The sequence below is a fragment of the Aphelocoma coerulescens genome, chromosome 3 (assembly GCF_041296385.1).
Source record: "Aphelocoma coerulescens isolate FSJ_1873_10779 chromosome 3, UR_Acoe_1.0, whole genome shotgun sequence".
Lineage (NCBI taxonomy): Eukaryota > Metazoa > Chordata > Aves > Passeriformes > Corvidae > Aphelocoma > Aphelocoma coerulescens.
The window spans coordinates 53621142-53633834 of record NC_091016.1 but is presented as its reverse complement, the minus strand read 5'-3'; the positions used below and the strand labels follow the sequence as shown (position 1 = coordinate 53633834).

At 41.0% G+C, this 12693-nt stretch overlaps 1 protein-coding gene across 1 annotated transcript in view; it reads left to right on the top strand.

Annotated features, from left to right (window-relative positions):
- Positions 1-299: 299 nt before the first annotated feature.
- HEATR1 (HEAT repeat containing 1) overlaps positions 300-12693 on the top strand; it is a 36749-nt gene continuing 24355 nt past the window's right edge. The window contains exons 1-15 of the mRNA XM_069010328.1: positions 300-357; positions 572-750; positions 2458-2674; positions 3585-3726; positions 4251-4352; positions 5254-5394; positions 5952-6163; positions 7316-7449; positions 8170-8278; positions 8629-8739; positions 9092-9209; positions 10427-10534; positions 10970-11065; positions 12085-12173; positions 12471-12682. Coding sequence (XP_068866429.1) covers positions 609-750; positions 2458-2674; positions 3585-3726; positions 4251-4352; positions 5254-5394; positions 5952-6163; positions 7316-7449; positions 8170-8278; positions 8629-8739; positions 9092-9209; positions 10427-10534; positions 10970-11065; positions 12085-12173; positions 12471-12682 — 1933 coding nt within the window. The 5' untranslated portion in view covers positions 300-357; positions 572-608. The remainder of the gene's footprint in view (positions 358-571; positions 751-2457; positions 2675-3584; positions 3727-4250; positions 4353-5253; positions 5395-5951; positions 6164-7315; positions 7450-8169; positions 8279-8628; positions 8740-9091; positions 9210-10426; positions 10535-10969; positions 11066-12084; positions 12174-12470; positions 12683-12693) is intronic.

The window sequence follows — 12693 nt, the reverse complement described above, 5'->3', positions numbered from 1 at the left end:
GCCCTTCTCTAGATTCGCTCCAGCATCTCAGTGTCTTCCTTGTACTTAAGGGCACAGAAGGGGACACAGGACCTGGAGATCCCTTCCCCGGTCCTTCTGGCCACACCATTCTGACACCGGCCAGGGTGCCCTGGCCCCCGGACACGCCGCTGGCTCACGCTCTGCAGCTCTCCCCCAGCACCTCCAGCCCCTTTCCCGCTGCCCGGGGCGGAGCGAGGGCAGGGCCGGGGCCGCAGCCGGGGCCGGGCCCGGCTCCCGCCGGCGGGGCGGGAACTTCCCGAGCCTCCGGAGCAGCCGCTTCCGGGTGAGCGGCGCGCGCAGCCCACGTGCGGCCCGGCGGGCAGCGGCGGGAGCCAGGTCGGTGGCGGGGACCGGGACAGGGACCGGGACAGGGACCGGGACAGGGACAGGCGTCACTGCCGGGCGCTGGCCCCCTTCCTCCCCGGCTGGGCCCGGCCTGGCCGCACGTGCGCGCCCCGAGCGGCAGCGGGGCCGGGAAGGGGCCGGGAGAGGCGGCTGCTCTGCGTGCGGCTGCTTCATCCGCGGGCCTGCCGTGCTTTTCTGTCCCCAGTTTTCTCCGGAGGCTCCTTTCCCCGAAGCGCGGAGCCATGACGTCCCTGGCGGAGCAGCTGAAGCGGCTGGCGCTTCCCCAGAACGATCCCAGCCTCCTGGACCGCAGCGAGGTGGCATCGCTGCTCTTCAACTGCAAGGAAGCCGCGACTATTGACAGGGACACTTTTTTTGCCATCGGTGAGTTTGGCTGCTTAGATGCCACTGGTTTTAAAAAAATCTCTGAAAAAAAAATCTGGAGCAAGATAAATAGGAAAGGCAAGCGCGTATTCTAAAAAGGCCAAAAGAATAATTCAAAAAGCTGTAGGCTAGTCAGCATCACTCCAGTCCGTGGGAAAACCATGGAGCAGTGGCTCTAGGAGCACTTTTCTGGGCATGTAAGGATAAGGTGATGGAGAAGAGTCAGGGATCCCCAAGATGCTCAAGGACTAGAGAATTTTCCCATTAAGAGAACGTTCGTGGGAGGAATGTCTCTGGTCTCATTCAGTCTGGAGAAGAGAAGGCTTTGGATGGATCTCACTGGAGCCTGCCACTACCTCTGAGGAGCTTCCCAGGAGATGCACCAGGCTGTCCGCAGGAATGTATGGCTGGAGGACAGGAGAGACAGTGGGCATACATTGAAAGAACAGGAGTTCAAACTGGATAGAAGGAAAGGATTTTTCAGTGTGAGGACAGTCAAGCAGTTAACAAGATTGTCCAGGGAGATTGTGCCTGGAAAAAAAAACCCTGGCAGGACAATGCCCTGAGCAACCTGGTCCAATTCTGGGGACCCTTTTAACCCTGCTTTGAGCAGAGCCTGGGACTGGAAACCTCCCAAGGTCCCTTCTGACCTGAATTCTGTGTTTCATGAAAACATGCTGATGCCCTGCTCTTGGGTAACATTATGGTCACAAATAATGTGAAGTGGCAGTAGCATTTGAAGTTGAAGTGTTGGCACACTTCAAATTCTTCATGCTTTATCCTCTTCCATTTTTGTATAAAATTTTATCCAGGAATGTGATACTCTTGAATAAGAAAGCTGTTTTGTTATTGATAGGCAGATTGATATCATGTACTGATTTTAAGTAACAGGACTGTAGATATATATTTGATGCAACACAGAGTATATTTTTAGTTTCTTAAATAGTTCCTCTAGAACTGCTTGGCTGAGTTTGAGGATGGAGTTTTTATGGTTCCTGATCCAATATTGGACCTCTGATCCAGTGTTTGATCACTCCACTGTTAGAAAAAGTAGAACCTATACATTGACTTTGAATTTCCTATGTTCCAGCTTGCAACTGTTGCCCTCCCATCCTTCCACTGCACATCTGTGAGAAGAGTCTGGCTCCATCTTCTTGGTAACCCACACTATATCCTGCTAAGTAGTTGCAGACAGCAGGAAGATTTCCTTTTGACTCTCTCCAGGCTGAACAAACCCAGTTCCTTCTTTTCCTTGTACGTTGTTTTCCAGTCCCCGGACCATCTCAGCATTCCTCTCCTGAACTCACATCCATATGGAAATGTTTTTCTTCCACTGATGATCTCAAAATTGCACACACTGCTCCAGCTGCAGCTCACAAATGGAAAGGGCAGTTCCCCCCTCCTCAGCCTGCTGGTTGTGCTCTCAAGGACAGCACAACCCAGGATGCTGCTGGCCTTCAGTGCTACAAGAGCACTCTGCTGATAGTTGCTAATGTTGTTTTTCTTTGTTGGTTAAGAAATACTTCAAGTATATTAAGTTTTGGTCTTAGGTGTCTTTACTGTTTGTTTTGGTTTGCTTGGTGAGGATGACATATACCAGTATAGCAAAAAAGTTGGATATGCCAGTGAGGAGGTAGGAAGGTAGGACTGGAGAAGAAAACTGTTGGGTTTTAAGCATCCCTCCCATTTTTATTTTTTTCCCCACAGGATGCACTGGCTTAGAAGAGCTGATGGGGATTGATCCTTCATTTGAAGAGTTCCAGTCCAGTTTGTTTAGTTCCACATCCAAAGGCCTTGAACGCAGTGTTCAGACTAAAGCAGTAAATCAGCAGCTGAATAAGAATATTTCATTGTTCCTCATTCATCTGTCCCCTTACTTTATGCTTAAGCCAGCCCAGAAGTGCCTTGAATGGCTGATTCACAGGTAATCCACTGAGTATCCTACCTGTCAATAGATAAGGCTAGAAATGCAAGATTTATTTTTCTCCAATGACAAAAACTTCAAATAATTTTACTTTAGCTGTCTGAAAATACAGGTCAAAATGTTAATGATGTGCATTTGGGCTTAGTATTTATGGGGCCAGGTGCTCTTCTTTGCCAATTAGATTTTTGTCTTTTGGTGAATTTCTGTGAAAATTTTAACATGTCATGGTACTCTGTATAAAAGCTATTACTTCCTTGCCTAGCTTTCACCAAAGTTGCCCAGCCCTAGGCATCTTACAAAAGACATAGAGAGGCACTTAGGGTATTGTGCTTTTAGAAGTGGGCTTTGTAAAATAGCAAATTTTCAATATTAACTGTGAACCATAAGCCCTAACGATTCTTATTTCAAGATTTTGTTAGAAGGTGTGAAGAAAAAAGCAGCCAAGTATTTTGTGATGTTGTATTTATTTATAGAAATTAACCTATCCAAATCCAGAAAGTGTAGTACTTACCATGAAAGAATGGGTGATTTTCTTGATACAGCGTTTGAATCACAATTTTTTAAACATCTGTTATACTGAGATTCATACTAGATTATTGTAACATCTGGTTTAATATTGAAATCTATGCAGAAGAAATTAAGGTAGTTGTTAGTCATACAGAGCCCTAAAATGGTTGATAGTGAGGGAAAAGAGGGACTAGCACTGTTTCTTCTAGCACGTACAAGCTGGTGGCCACCTTGAGTTTCTGGACTGTAGGTGGACCATATTTCTGAGTCAGTATCACAACCATGTCAGGTCTTGCTTAAAAGCAAATAAACAAGGTATTTGGAGAAGAATGTGGATGGGTTTTTTTTTTCCTTTTTGACTTCCAGATACTTTTTAACTCCATATGTATGTTCTTTTCCTTAGATTTCACATTCATCTCTACAATCAAGACAGTTTGATTGGTTGTGTTCTGCCATATCATGAGACTAATCTATTTGTGAGAGTTATTCAACTTTTAGATATAAAAAGCCCAACTCATAAGTGGCATTGGATGGATCCAATAAGGGTAAAGTACTTAACAGATGCAAAATGGGAGGAGCTTGAGGGATTTTATTTAATAATATTTTGACTCTTACTCTGCTTATGAATGTGGTCCACCAACTTATGTGGTTAGTTGTGGAACTGTGCTGAAAGATCTAATTACAGGAATGGAGCCTGGATGCCCACTTGTTGTTTCTGTTATCTTTCTTTAGAGATGAAGTTGATACTAAAAAGCTTTGACTTTTTACTCTTTGTTTTGTCTAAGTTAAAGCATGCTTTTAAGGTGTAAGTATTTGCTACTGCTGGGAAGATACATCAATTACTAAAATATATGTTTATTTGCATGTAGGTTAAATGTAATTCTCTTCATCATCTGTCTTAATTTAGACGCAAAACATTGTAGAGCCATGTGTGGATATCCAGTACTTATTTCAATTTAAATGGTGTTAACTGATCAGTAGGATTAATCTAGAGATAATAGTAATTTTTACTTTCTGTGCTTTGCTTTACTCTGAGTGTTCTAATTTTACTTTTTTTCACTGTGTAAAGAAACCTGGAGTCCCACTGGCAAGGGGTACTGTCATTACACACTGCTACAAAGACCTGGATTTCATGGATTTCATCTGCAGGCTGGTGGCAAAATCTGTGAAGGTTGTTCATTTGTTCTAGAATGTTGTTCTTTGTCACTTTGTCTTCCCCATGTTTGTATAGTAGTGTGCTATTTCTTAGTATTTTGAACTACATATCAAAGAGTAAAATGACTCATTTATCAGTAAACAATATGAAGATTTCTTTTATTATAATTTGTGAAGATGACCGTCTGTCAGAACTTCTTATAAGGAAATAGCTGAGTACCAATGAGCCATGACAAAAGAATTTGGCAATACTGTATTACATACTGCGTTGCCTCAGAGTACTTAATTGTCTTAATTTCTTTCATAAACTCATGGTATTAGTTTGTAACTGTGCTCTGAATTTCCATGTCTCTCCGGGGGGTTGTCCTGGGTGTTTTAAATATATGTCTTCAAATATAGTTGAGAACTTAAAATTGAGAATGTTAGAAGGTGGGAAAATTTATTTGGTTTTTTTCAGCTGATGTCAAATAGAGGGCTAGTTCTATAGTCTCAGAAGGGTAAGATGTATGACAGTTCCAGTTATTTAGAGAACTGGGATGCATCTGCTGTCAAACTAAGGAAAGCACACACAATAACAGAGTTTATTCATAGGTGTAGAAGGAGGTGTTAAACATACCAGTTTGCTTCTTGGCTGTCCAGCTCTGAGTCTTGAGCAGTACACCAAGATCACGAGGGATTTTGGCTGCTTTATTCTGATTAACTACACTGACACCCATTTCCATATGCTGTATCTGTGAGGAGGAGCAGTAACCTCTGGTGAGGGTTGCTGCTGCGAGAGGTGATGACTTAAGTTGTGCCAGCAGGAGCTGGTGGAGCTTACAGGCTGGATTTCTAAGATTCTGGTGATTGGAGGGAAGCCATAGATGCATTTCCACTTGTCCTGACGTCTGAACAACTGATACTTTTCTGTGATCCAGGTCTTTTCAGAGTGTCCCGGCAATTCAGCTCAACTGAGAGTTCTCCTTGTATTTTATGCTTCCACCATTGTGTCAGCTCTTGGAGCTGCAGAGAAGATAACAGACACTATGGTCTCTCTGCTGCTCCCTTACATCCAAAAGGTAGGTGAAGCTCTGTTTCCTTCCTGTGTGATGCAGTGTACAGTGTTCTGCAGGCATCAGAGAGAGACATCCTGTATGATACATATTGTACCACTCAACCTGATTTGAAACCTCAGGCAGGTGAGGGTCCATGGGAAATAATGTTTCTTCACACCTCAGATGAGCACTTTAAGAACTGTTTTCTACTCTGCATGAGGAATGGAGCTGTGAGAAATGGATGCACTGTTTGAAGAATGTCTTTGCTGTGAGATTTATCATGCTAAATCATGAGGAAATGGAGTCAGGGTAGACAAGGCTGCTTTAATATCCTCTCTCCTCCAGGACTGTTGGCTTTGTTAACAAACAGAGCAGTAGTTAATAAATGTGTCTTCTTTATCTTAGCACCCTGAATGACAGCTTTTTCTTCTTGGAAGTTGGATTTATAAATACCTTGAACATTAACGCATGGAAAAGAACGTAGTGTGATTCTGTGGGTGTCAGAATAAAAATTGTTTTTATGTTAATGTACTCTTTCGTGTTATTCTGTGTTAAAAATTCACCTTTATCTCCTTTTCTAGGGCTTGAAATCCTCTGTACAGGATTACAGAGCTGCAACATATATGATAATCTGCCAGATGACAGTAAAAGTGACAGTGGAGACTTCCTTGGTGCATTCCTTGATGGTCCAGATAAGCAAAACATTATTTAAAGTGCCCTCATTAATCAGGGATGGGCTGGCTTGCTTGAACCTACTTCTACAAACTCAGAAAGGAGATAAGCTTGGGAAAAAGTAAGTCTACATGAATCAAATTTTCCCACTTTCTAAAATTCCAAACTGCACTTTGATAATTTGAAATTTTTATATCCTCATCATTAATGGGATATTTCCCTGTCAGAAGCTTTGGTAAATGACATTTCAAAGGGCTCGGAAGTTCCTTTGGCTTACTTTGAAAATTTGTATGCTCACTATAGCAAAGGAGTCTCAGTGGTGCAAGCAGGTCGTCTCTTGGTCCTTCTCCTGCTACTTCTCTTAGTAAGGTCAATGATGTCAATATGCAAAACTGAATCCTGTCAAGTAGGAGGTTTTCTGGAAAGTGCAAAGAAGTTCTGCCCCTTAGTGGAAGGGCTTTGAGTTTGTGTAGTTTACTGCCTGAAGCATAAGTGCTTCTATACCACCACTTCTTCGGTCTCACTTCAGGTGAGGTGTTCTCCTGGAGGAACATGTGGTAGGTGCATTCCCATCTGTCTGCCCTGCCCTGGAACAGTTGGGTTGTGCTGTTAACATGCATTTGAACATAGTCCTACATGCTACATGGAATTTGCTTGCTGGCAGAGAGGGGTATTCCAATAGGAAAAATCTTATGAGTGATATACAGAGTGATTACCTTCCAGATACTTGAACACTGTCATAGGTTAAAAAGCACAGGTGTGAGGACCTAAGGAGAGGCATGCTTGGTGCATGTAGCATCCAGCCAGGTGGGTGTAAAAGGAGACAAGATGAAGCTTTGTGTTAGCAGAAGGGGAAGCGGCTTCTAGTCAGAGGATCTGTCATTGCACAATTACTTCCCATCCCTTTTGCTACTGCCGGGCCCAGGCTGGATACACTCCTTGCAGTGTGAGGATATCTCTTCCTGCAATTCATACAAGTATTTTTTCTTGTACTACCAACTTTGCAAAAAGCTTAGGTAAGTTCACTGTGCCATTGCAGCAGCTGTGTTCAACATGACTGGCAGTACTCTCTTTTCTTCTTGGATGTTATATGTGCCAATAAACCTCGGCATTAAGGAAGTGGAGCCCCTTGAATCATTAAAGTGTTTGCTTACAATGGGGCTGTTACCTGATGCTGAAAATTGAATCCTCGTGAAGTCTGCGTGATTTTGAAAGTGTTTGTAACCCAGATGAGTATACATACTTTCCTTTTTTCCCCCTTTCCATTGTGCAGGCCATTTAATTATCTGTGCAAAACTCCAGAACTAGTAAAGCTTTTGCAAGGCCTGTCAGCAGGTTATGATGTCTCTCCTCTTCTCCGCTACCTGTTGCCTCACCTTGTTCACACCATTGTGAAAAGTGATACCGGTAAGTTAACACAGGTTCTTTTTAAAACTTGGGCTAGCCTTAAGGACAGATACCTGTGGTAAATGTCACAGCTGTGTAATTGCTTCTTCCATTGAAACTGCACCAATACATGTGAAGACCCGATTGAGCTTTTGTGTGTTTGCTTTTTGTTTTTCCAGTTGTTTTTTTGGTTTTTTCTCTTTTCTGACTCTTAGAGGTGTATTGTAGTACTGTGGAATCATTCTTGGGTAGATTGCATGTACTCCATATGTGGTTTAATTAGGGGAGAGCTGTGTTTACCCAGTGAATTAAATGTGCCTGGGAGCAGTTTGGGGCAGCGAGGTTGACTGACATGCAGTTGCAGCCTGTGTCTGCACTAGTGAGTCTGCACTGTGGCCTTGTTGCTGAATCGCGACTGGGAAAGCTTTTGTTAAAAAGGTCCAGATTCACGCCAAGGAATGCTGTAGGGAAGTTGCTGGCACAGCTTTTAGCAGCAGGTCTGGAACATTCCAAAGCGTGCTTGAATTTATTGGCAGCATTCCAGGCTTTGGCATTTTAATGACATTGGTATTGGCATTGCTAATGGATCACAGAGAGTTGGTGCTAGTAATCAAGGAGCACTGTGGTCTTCAAGCTGTGTGCTTGGTTCACCAGAGGATGATGCCTGGACAAGCTGTTTGCTTTAATCAGTATGAAGGGGCTGTTCTCTAACTGTTGTTCCTCTTTCGTGATTGTCCTTAGAGGAGCAAGAAGAATCCGAGGAGACAGAAAATGACATTTACATCAAGCATCTTCAAGCTATTCTTGAGAGTATACCACTGGAAAAGGATTTAGATTGCCTGTTGGCTTCGTGAGTTGATTCAGTTCTTTTTCTTACACAGTGCTGCAGTCACTTCTGGTTTAATAATAAATAATTCCCAACAATGGCATTAGGATTATATGAGCATGTTTTTCTGAGTTCATAAGTTAAATCCGCTTGTGGATTTTGAAATTTAAACATTCAGTAACCCAGAAGAGCTATTCTTTTAGCATTTGTGGGAGTAATTGTGGGACAGAGTGAAACTTCAGGCCAGGAGCAAATCTGTACTTGCAGTAAATAATGTATATTAATCCCAACCTGTTAAGCACTGTGCTTTATAATAGTAATGAGAACAGTACCATGCAAAACATGGTGGCTTTTCCTTTTGTTTGTAATTTTAGCAAGTTCCTTGAAGAGTTTATCTCCCATGGTACAGAGATTGAATCCAATCCCACCAAAATGGCTGCACTCAATCAAAAGATCCTTCCTCTTATCAGACTTCTTGAGAGAAAGTAAGTTCCATTTCTCTATGACAGACCCACAGTCCGTAGAGTTTTGTTTTACTGATCTGTCCTTACATATTTTGTTATCACTGTAATACATGGACACAGACCTACTGGCTTTGTACAGCTCTTTACTTTGTAGCATGACCTTCTCTGCTAGTTATGTATCCTAGTGGTCTGCATATCGTTCATCTGTGTTAAGACAAAATGGTTGATTGCTTAAAATTGAGCCACTTAAAATACCTGGTTCAGATGAATGCATGTGCATTCAGTTTCCTTGGTTTTCCCTGCATTTCTCTTGTAAATACATGTTTTTCTATAAGCCTCTGCAGAAAATATTGATGGTTTTGTCTTTTGGCAGGTATCCTAAAGCCTTAGACTCTGTGTTGGAGAAGCACCTGGAAGATTGCACAGATGAGGCTGACCAAAATCTTTTTCATCAATTTATTTCACTTTCATTAAGCTGTGGCAAGTACGAGGTAGGTAGGATTGTGGTCCCAGCTCTTATATGGTTATACTGTCAGAAGGCTGATTTTTGACAGAGTTCTGCTCTCTATTCCTTCTTATAAATAAAATGCCTACCATTCTCACAAAAAAGAAAAAAAAACAAATTAAAAAAAAAATAACCCAACTTGATTAAATATTTTGGGGAGGAGCTTGGTCAAAACTGTGGTAAAATAAAAGCTTTCAGATCTTTTAAGTTTTTGTTTATCATAAGGACTTGTGAGTGTGAGCTTTTTTCCCTGGTTTAAATTTATACATTTTCACCAGCTCCAATTGCTGCCAATAATTTTTTTTCCTTAGAAACATGGCCACTGCATACACCGTAGTGGTCAATGGTGACAGCACAGTGGTGCCCAGCAAGGCCTCATCTTACTTAAGGATGTTGTCAGTGTCAGAGGTGTCTGTTTTGGGAAAGCTGACAAACAACTTTATCACTTTTGAGAGAAGATGGCTTGGTCCTTTTTCTTGAACTGATTTTATGAATGTTTACAGTCGGTAACATGGAAGAATAGAGTGACCACTGAGTTCTTCCTGTGCCATTTCTGAAGAGCAATTGAAATTCAGCCTAACACAGAATAACCATTACTGCAACAGATCTGGCCAAGGAATTTATTATAAGAGATGGTTAGTATTATGGCTGTTGTTTGCAATGATTGAAAGCACTTAGGAAAATATGACAGACTACATAAAGAAGCGCTTCCTGTATTTTTGTACTGATTTAACAAAGGCGCAGATTCTGTGTCTGAGTAACAAGTGGATTAACAGAAAAACAAAGCATGCAGAACAAAGGCATATGACTCTCTTCCAGCTTTTAAGGTTCCTGAGATAAGTGCACGCAATTGGACTAGCAGGGATGCCTTTTTAACAGTTTCTATCTGTGCTCTGTCACACTGACATTGTCACTAGAGCTTTCTCAGAATCCTTAGATAAGTGTAATGCTTTTCTAGGACATAATGGTGTCTGTGGGTTACTGTACTTTTCAAGCTGTCTTCCAAAAACTGTCTGCATTAGTGAAGAAGACAAATTTAAAACAGTTATACAACATCATTGTACCGTAGTTTAACTTTCTAGGTTGGGATTATGCAGGTTTTCTTCTGGTACAAAAAATTGCTATAAGAATGTCTCCCATTATCCTTACATGTATTTAAAGTATTTTTAACATGCAATGGGGTCACTGAAATCTGTCTTTCAGTTTCTGGAAGACTCTGATACCTCTCTTCTGCTGAGTTTGAATCATCCTCAGCCCGCTGTGCGGGTCCTGGCTCTTCAGCATTTGAAAGATGTTATTGAAACTTCAAAGGTTTGTGTCTGAATCTCTCACTTACAGAACTGACTTAACGTAAAATGTCTTCAAAAAGCTGTTTACCAGACTTACCAGTTGAAGATGAGTGGTATGTGAAACTGTGCCTTTGTCATCCTTACTGCTTTCCGTGGTGTTTTCAGTAGGCTTCTGTCACCATTTTCCCATGTTCTGGAGTTTGAATAGAGTTCTTGTTTATTAAGCTGCTTGCATGCTAAGATAAAATCCAAGCTAATGAATATTTCTAGTTTTCTTTCTTTTGAAAGAAAGTTGAAAAGCTGTTGAAAGTTAGTCTGCCTGTGAGGTTTCATTTAGATGATATTACCACTTCTCTTACACTAGAATTCAGATACTTCATTAAAAGCCTGTAAACTGTTCTACCGACAAATGATTTTTTTTTTTTTCCTTTGACTCTGTTTTCCTTTATTTTTTCAGGAAGGCTTTGATCAGGCTTTCATAGAAGAAGCAATTTTTGGTCGGCTCAAGGATGACAACAGAGATGTTGTGATGTCTGCTCTCAGTTCTTTGGAGGTAAGTGCATGTCTTTTGGCATGCAAGATTTTACCTGGTCTTGAATGTGTGTCTGGAATGTATTCTGTGTACTTGTCCTTCTTGTCCTTGTGTCATTAGCATATGACTTTTATCCTTTAACAGGATAAAGCAGCACAAATTTAGGAGACTTGTGTTGTTTGCCATCTCACAATTACCCCCCAAATCTCTGCTACCTGATCCTTCCCAAAGTGTTGGCAATTAAACTGAATTTATCAATTTTGCTTTTCTTTTTCTTTCAGTGGCTACTGAAGCATACTTAAATCTTTGATTATTATTTGAGGTGTTCTTTCTGCTTATTCTGTACATTTTTCTATAAAAAGGCAAGCCACGCTGTCTGTCTTTTGGATGGAAAGCGGTGCAGTCACAAGACATTACTCTAGTGAGAGGTGCTCGGTTGAGTTTTTCCATGTGCGAGTCATTTGGTCAGTTGATAGTGGCAAAGTCCTGAGCTCCAGCTCAGGTTTACTGGATAGGACTCTGGTATGCATTGTACTGATTGTTTCCAGCTAGAGTAACAGTCTGCCTTTATGGCTTCTGCTAGTAGTAGTGGAGAATATTATTAGCAGTAGTGGAATTGGTCTTGTGTGTTCATTCATTCTCAATCGCTAATAAATAGGAATAGAAGCATGTGAGTGCTCCTTTAAACTTTAGTATCTTTTGTTAATGTGCCTTTTATTTTTGGGATCCAGATGGAATGTAAAGTAAAAGCAATTCTTACTTAATTATAAAGTGGTTTGCATATCGTTTATCAATTTTACCAAACGTTTCCACAATCAGTGAATTCTCCATACTTTAGCATATCAACAGGGCATACTGGGCAGCCTTATTACTTCTTTCTATCTGATAATATTTTCATTACATGAACATCAGTAGGAATGCAGTTAGTGATGTTTGATCTCTGCTTCCACTTGGTATAGCAGATGCATTTTCCATTATGATGTGGTAAATTGTTTTGTATATTATTGTACTTTCATTCATTTTTCTTGATTATGGTTCAGTCTTTCAGGAAACAAGTCAATCCAGAAGTAATAGTATCAAGTCTTTTGAACATTTTCCAGAAAGCTGATCTTTCAAGGGATGGAAAATGGTATGTTTGTGATTTTTTTTCAGCCTACATTCTTCCTGGATAAATTGATTCTTTTAAAAGTAACTAAAGAATACTTAAAAAGCTGTGTTTCTCTGCAAATGCTCTTTGTTACAATATTTCTATGCTGAGTTACAGGAGAGATGTTCAATTATTTGCATACCATTTCCCATTAATTCCTTATTTGTTCTTGGTCTTATTTAGATACAGAAAATCAGCATGGAGAATAGAGAACAGATCAAAGAAGTGTTGCCGGCATGTTTGAATAATGTATTTTCAACATGATTTGTGCTCTTTTAGGTACAAGGTTTTGGAGCAAGCAGTAAAAATTTTAGTCAAAGAGGAGATTTTAAAAGAGAAGAAAGAACTGCTAGATGAAGCAGTAATGCAGTTGTTACCTTTCATGATAATCACTAATGCAAATTCAAAATCTTCAGATTGGAAAATGGCTGTTTGTCTGTCAGAGTCTGATCTCTGCTCCTTACACCCTTTACTGAAAGGCTGGCCAGAAGGTAAAGCATTT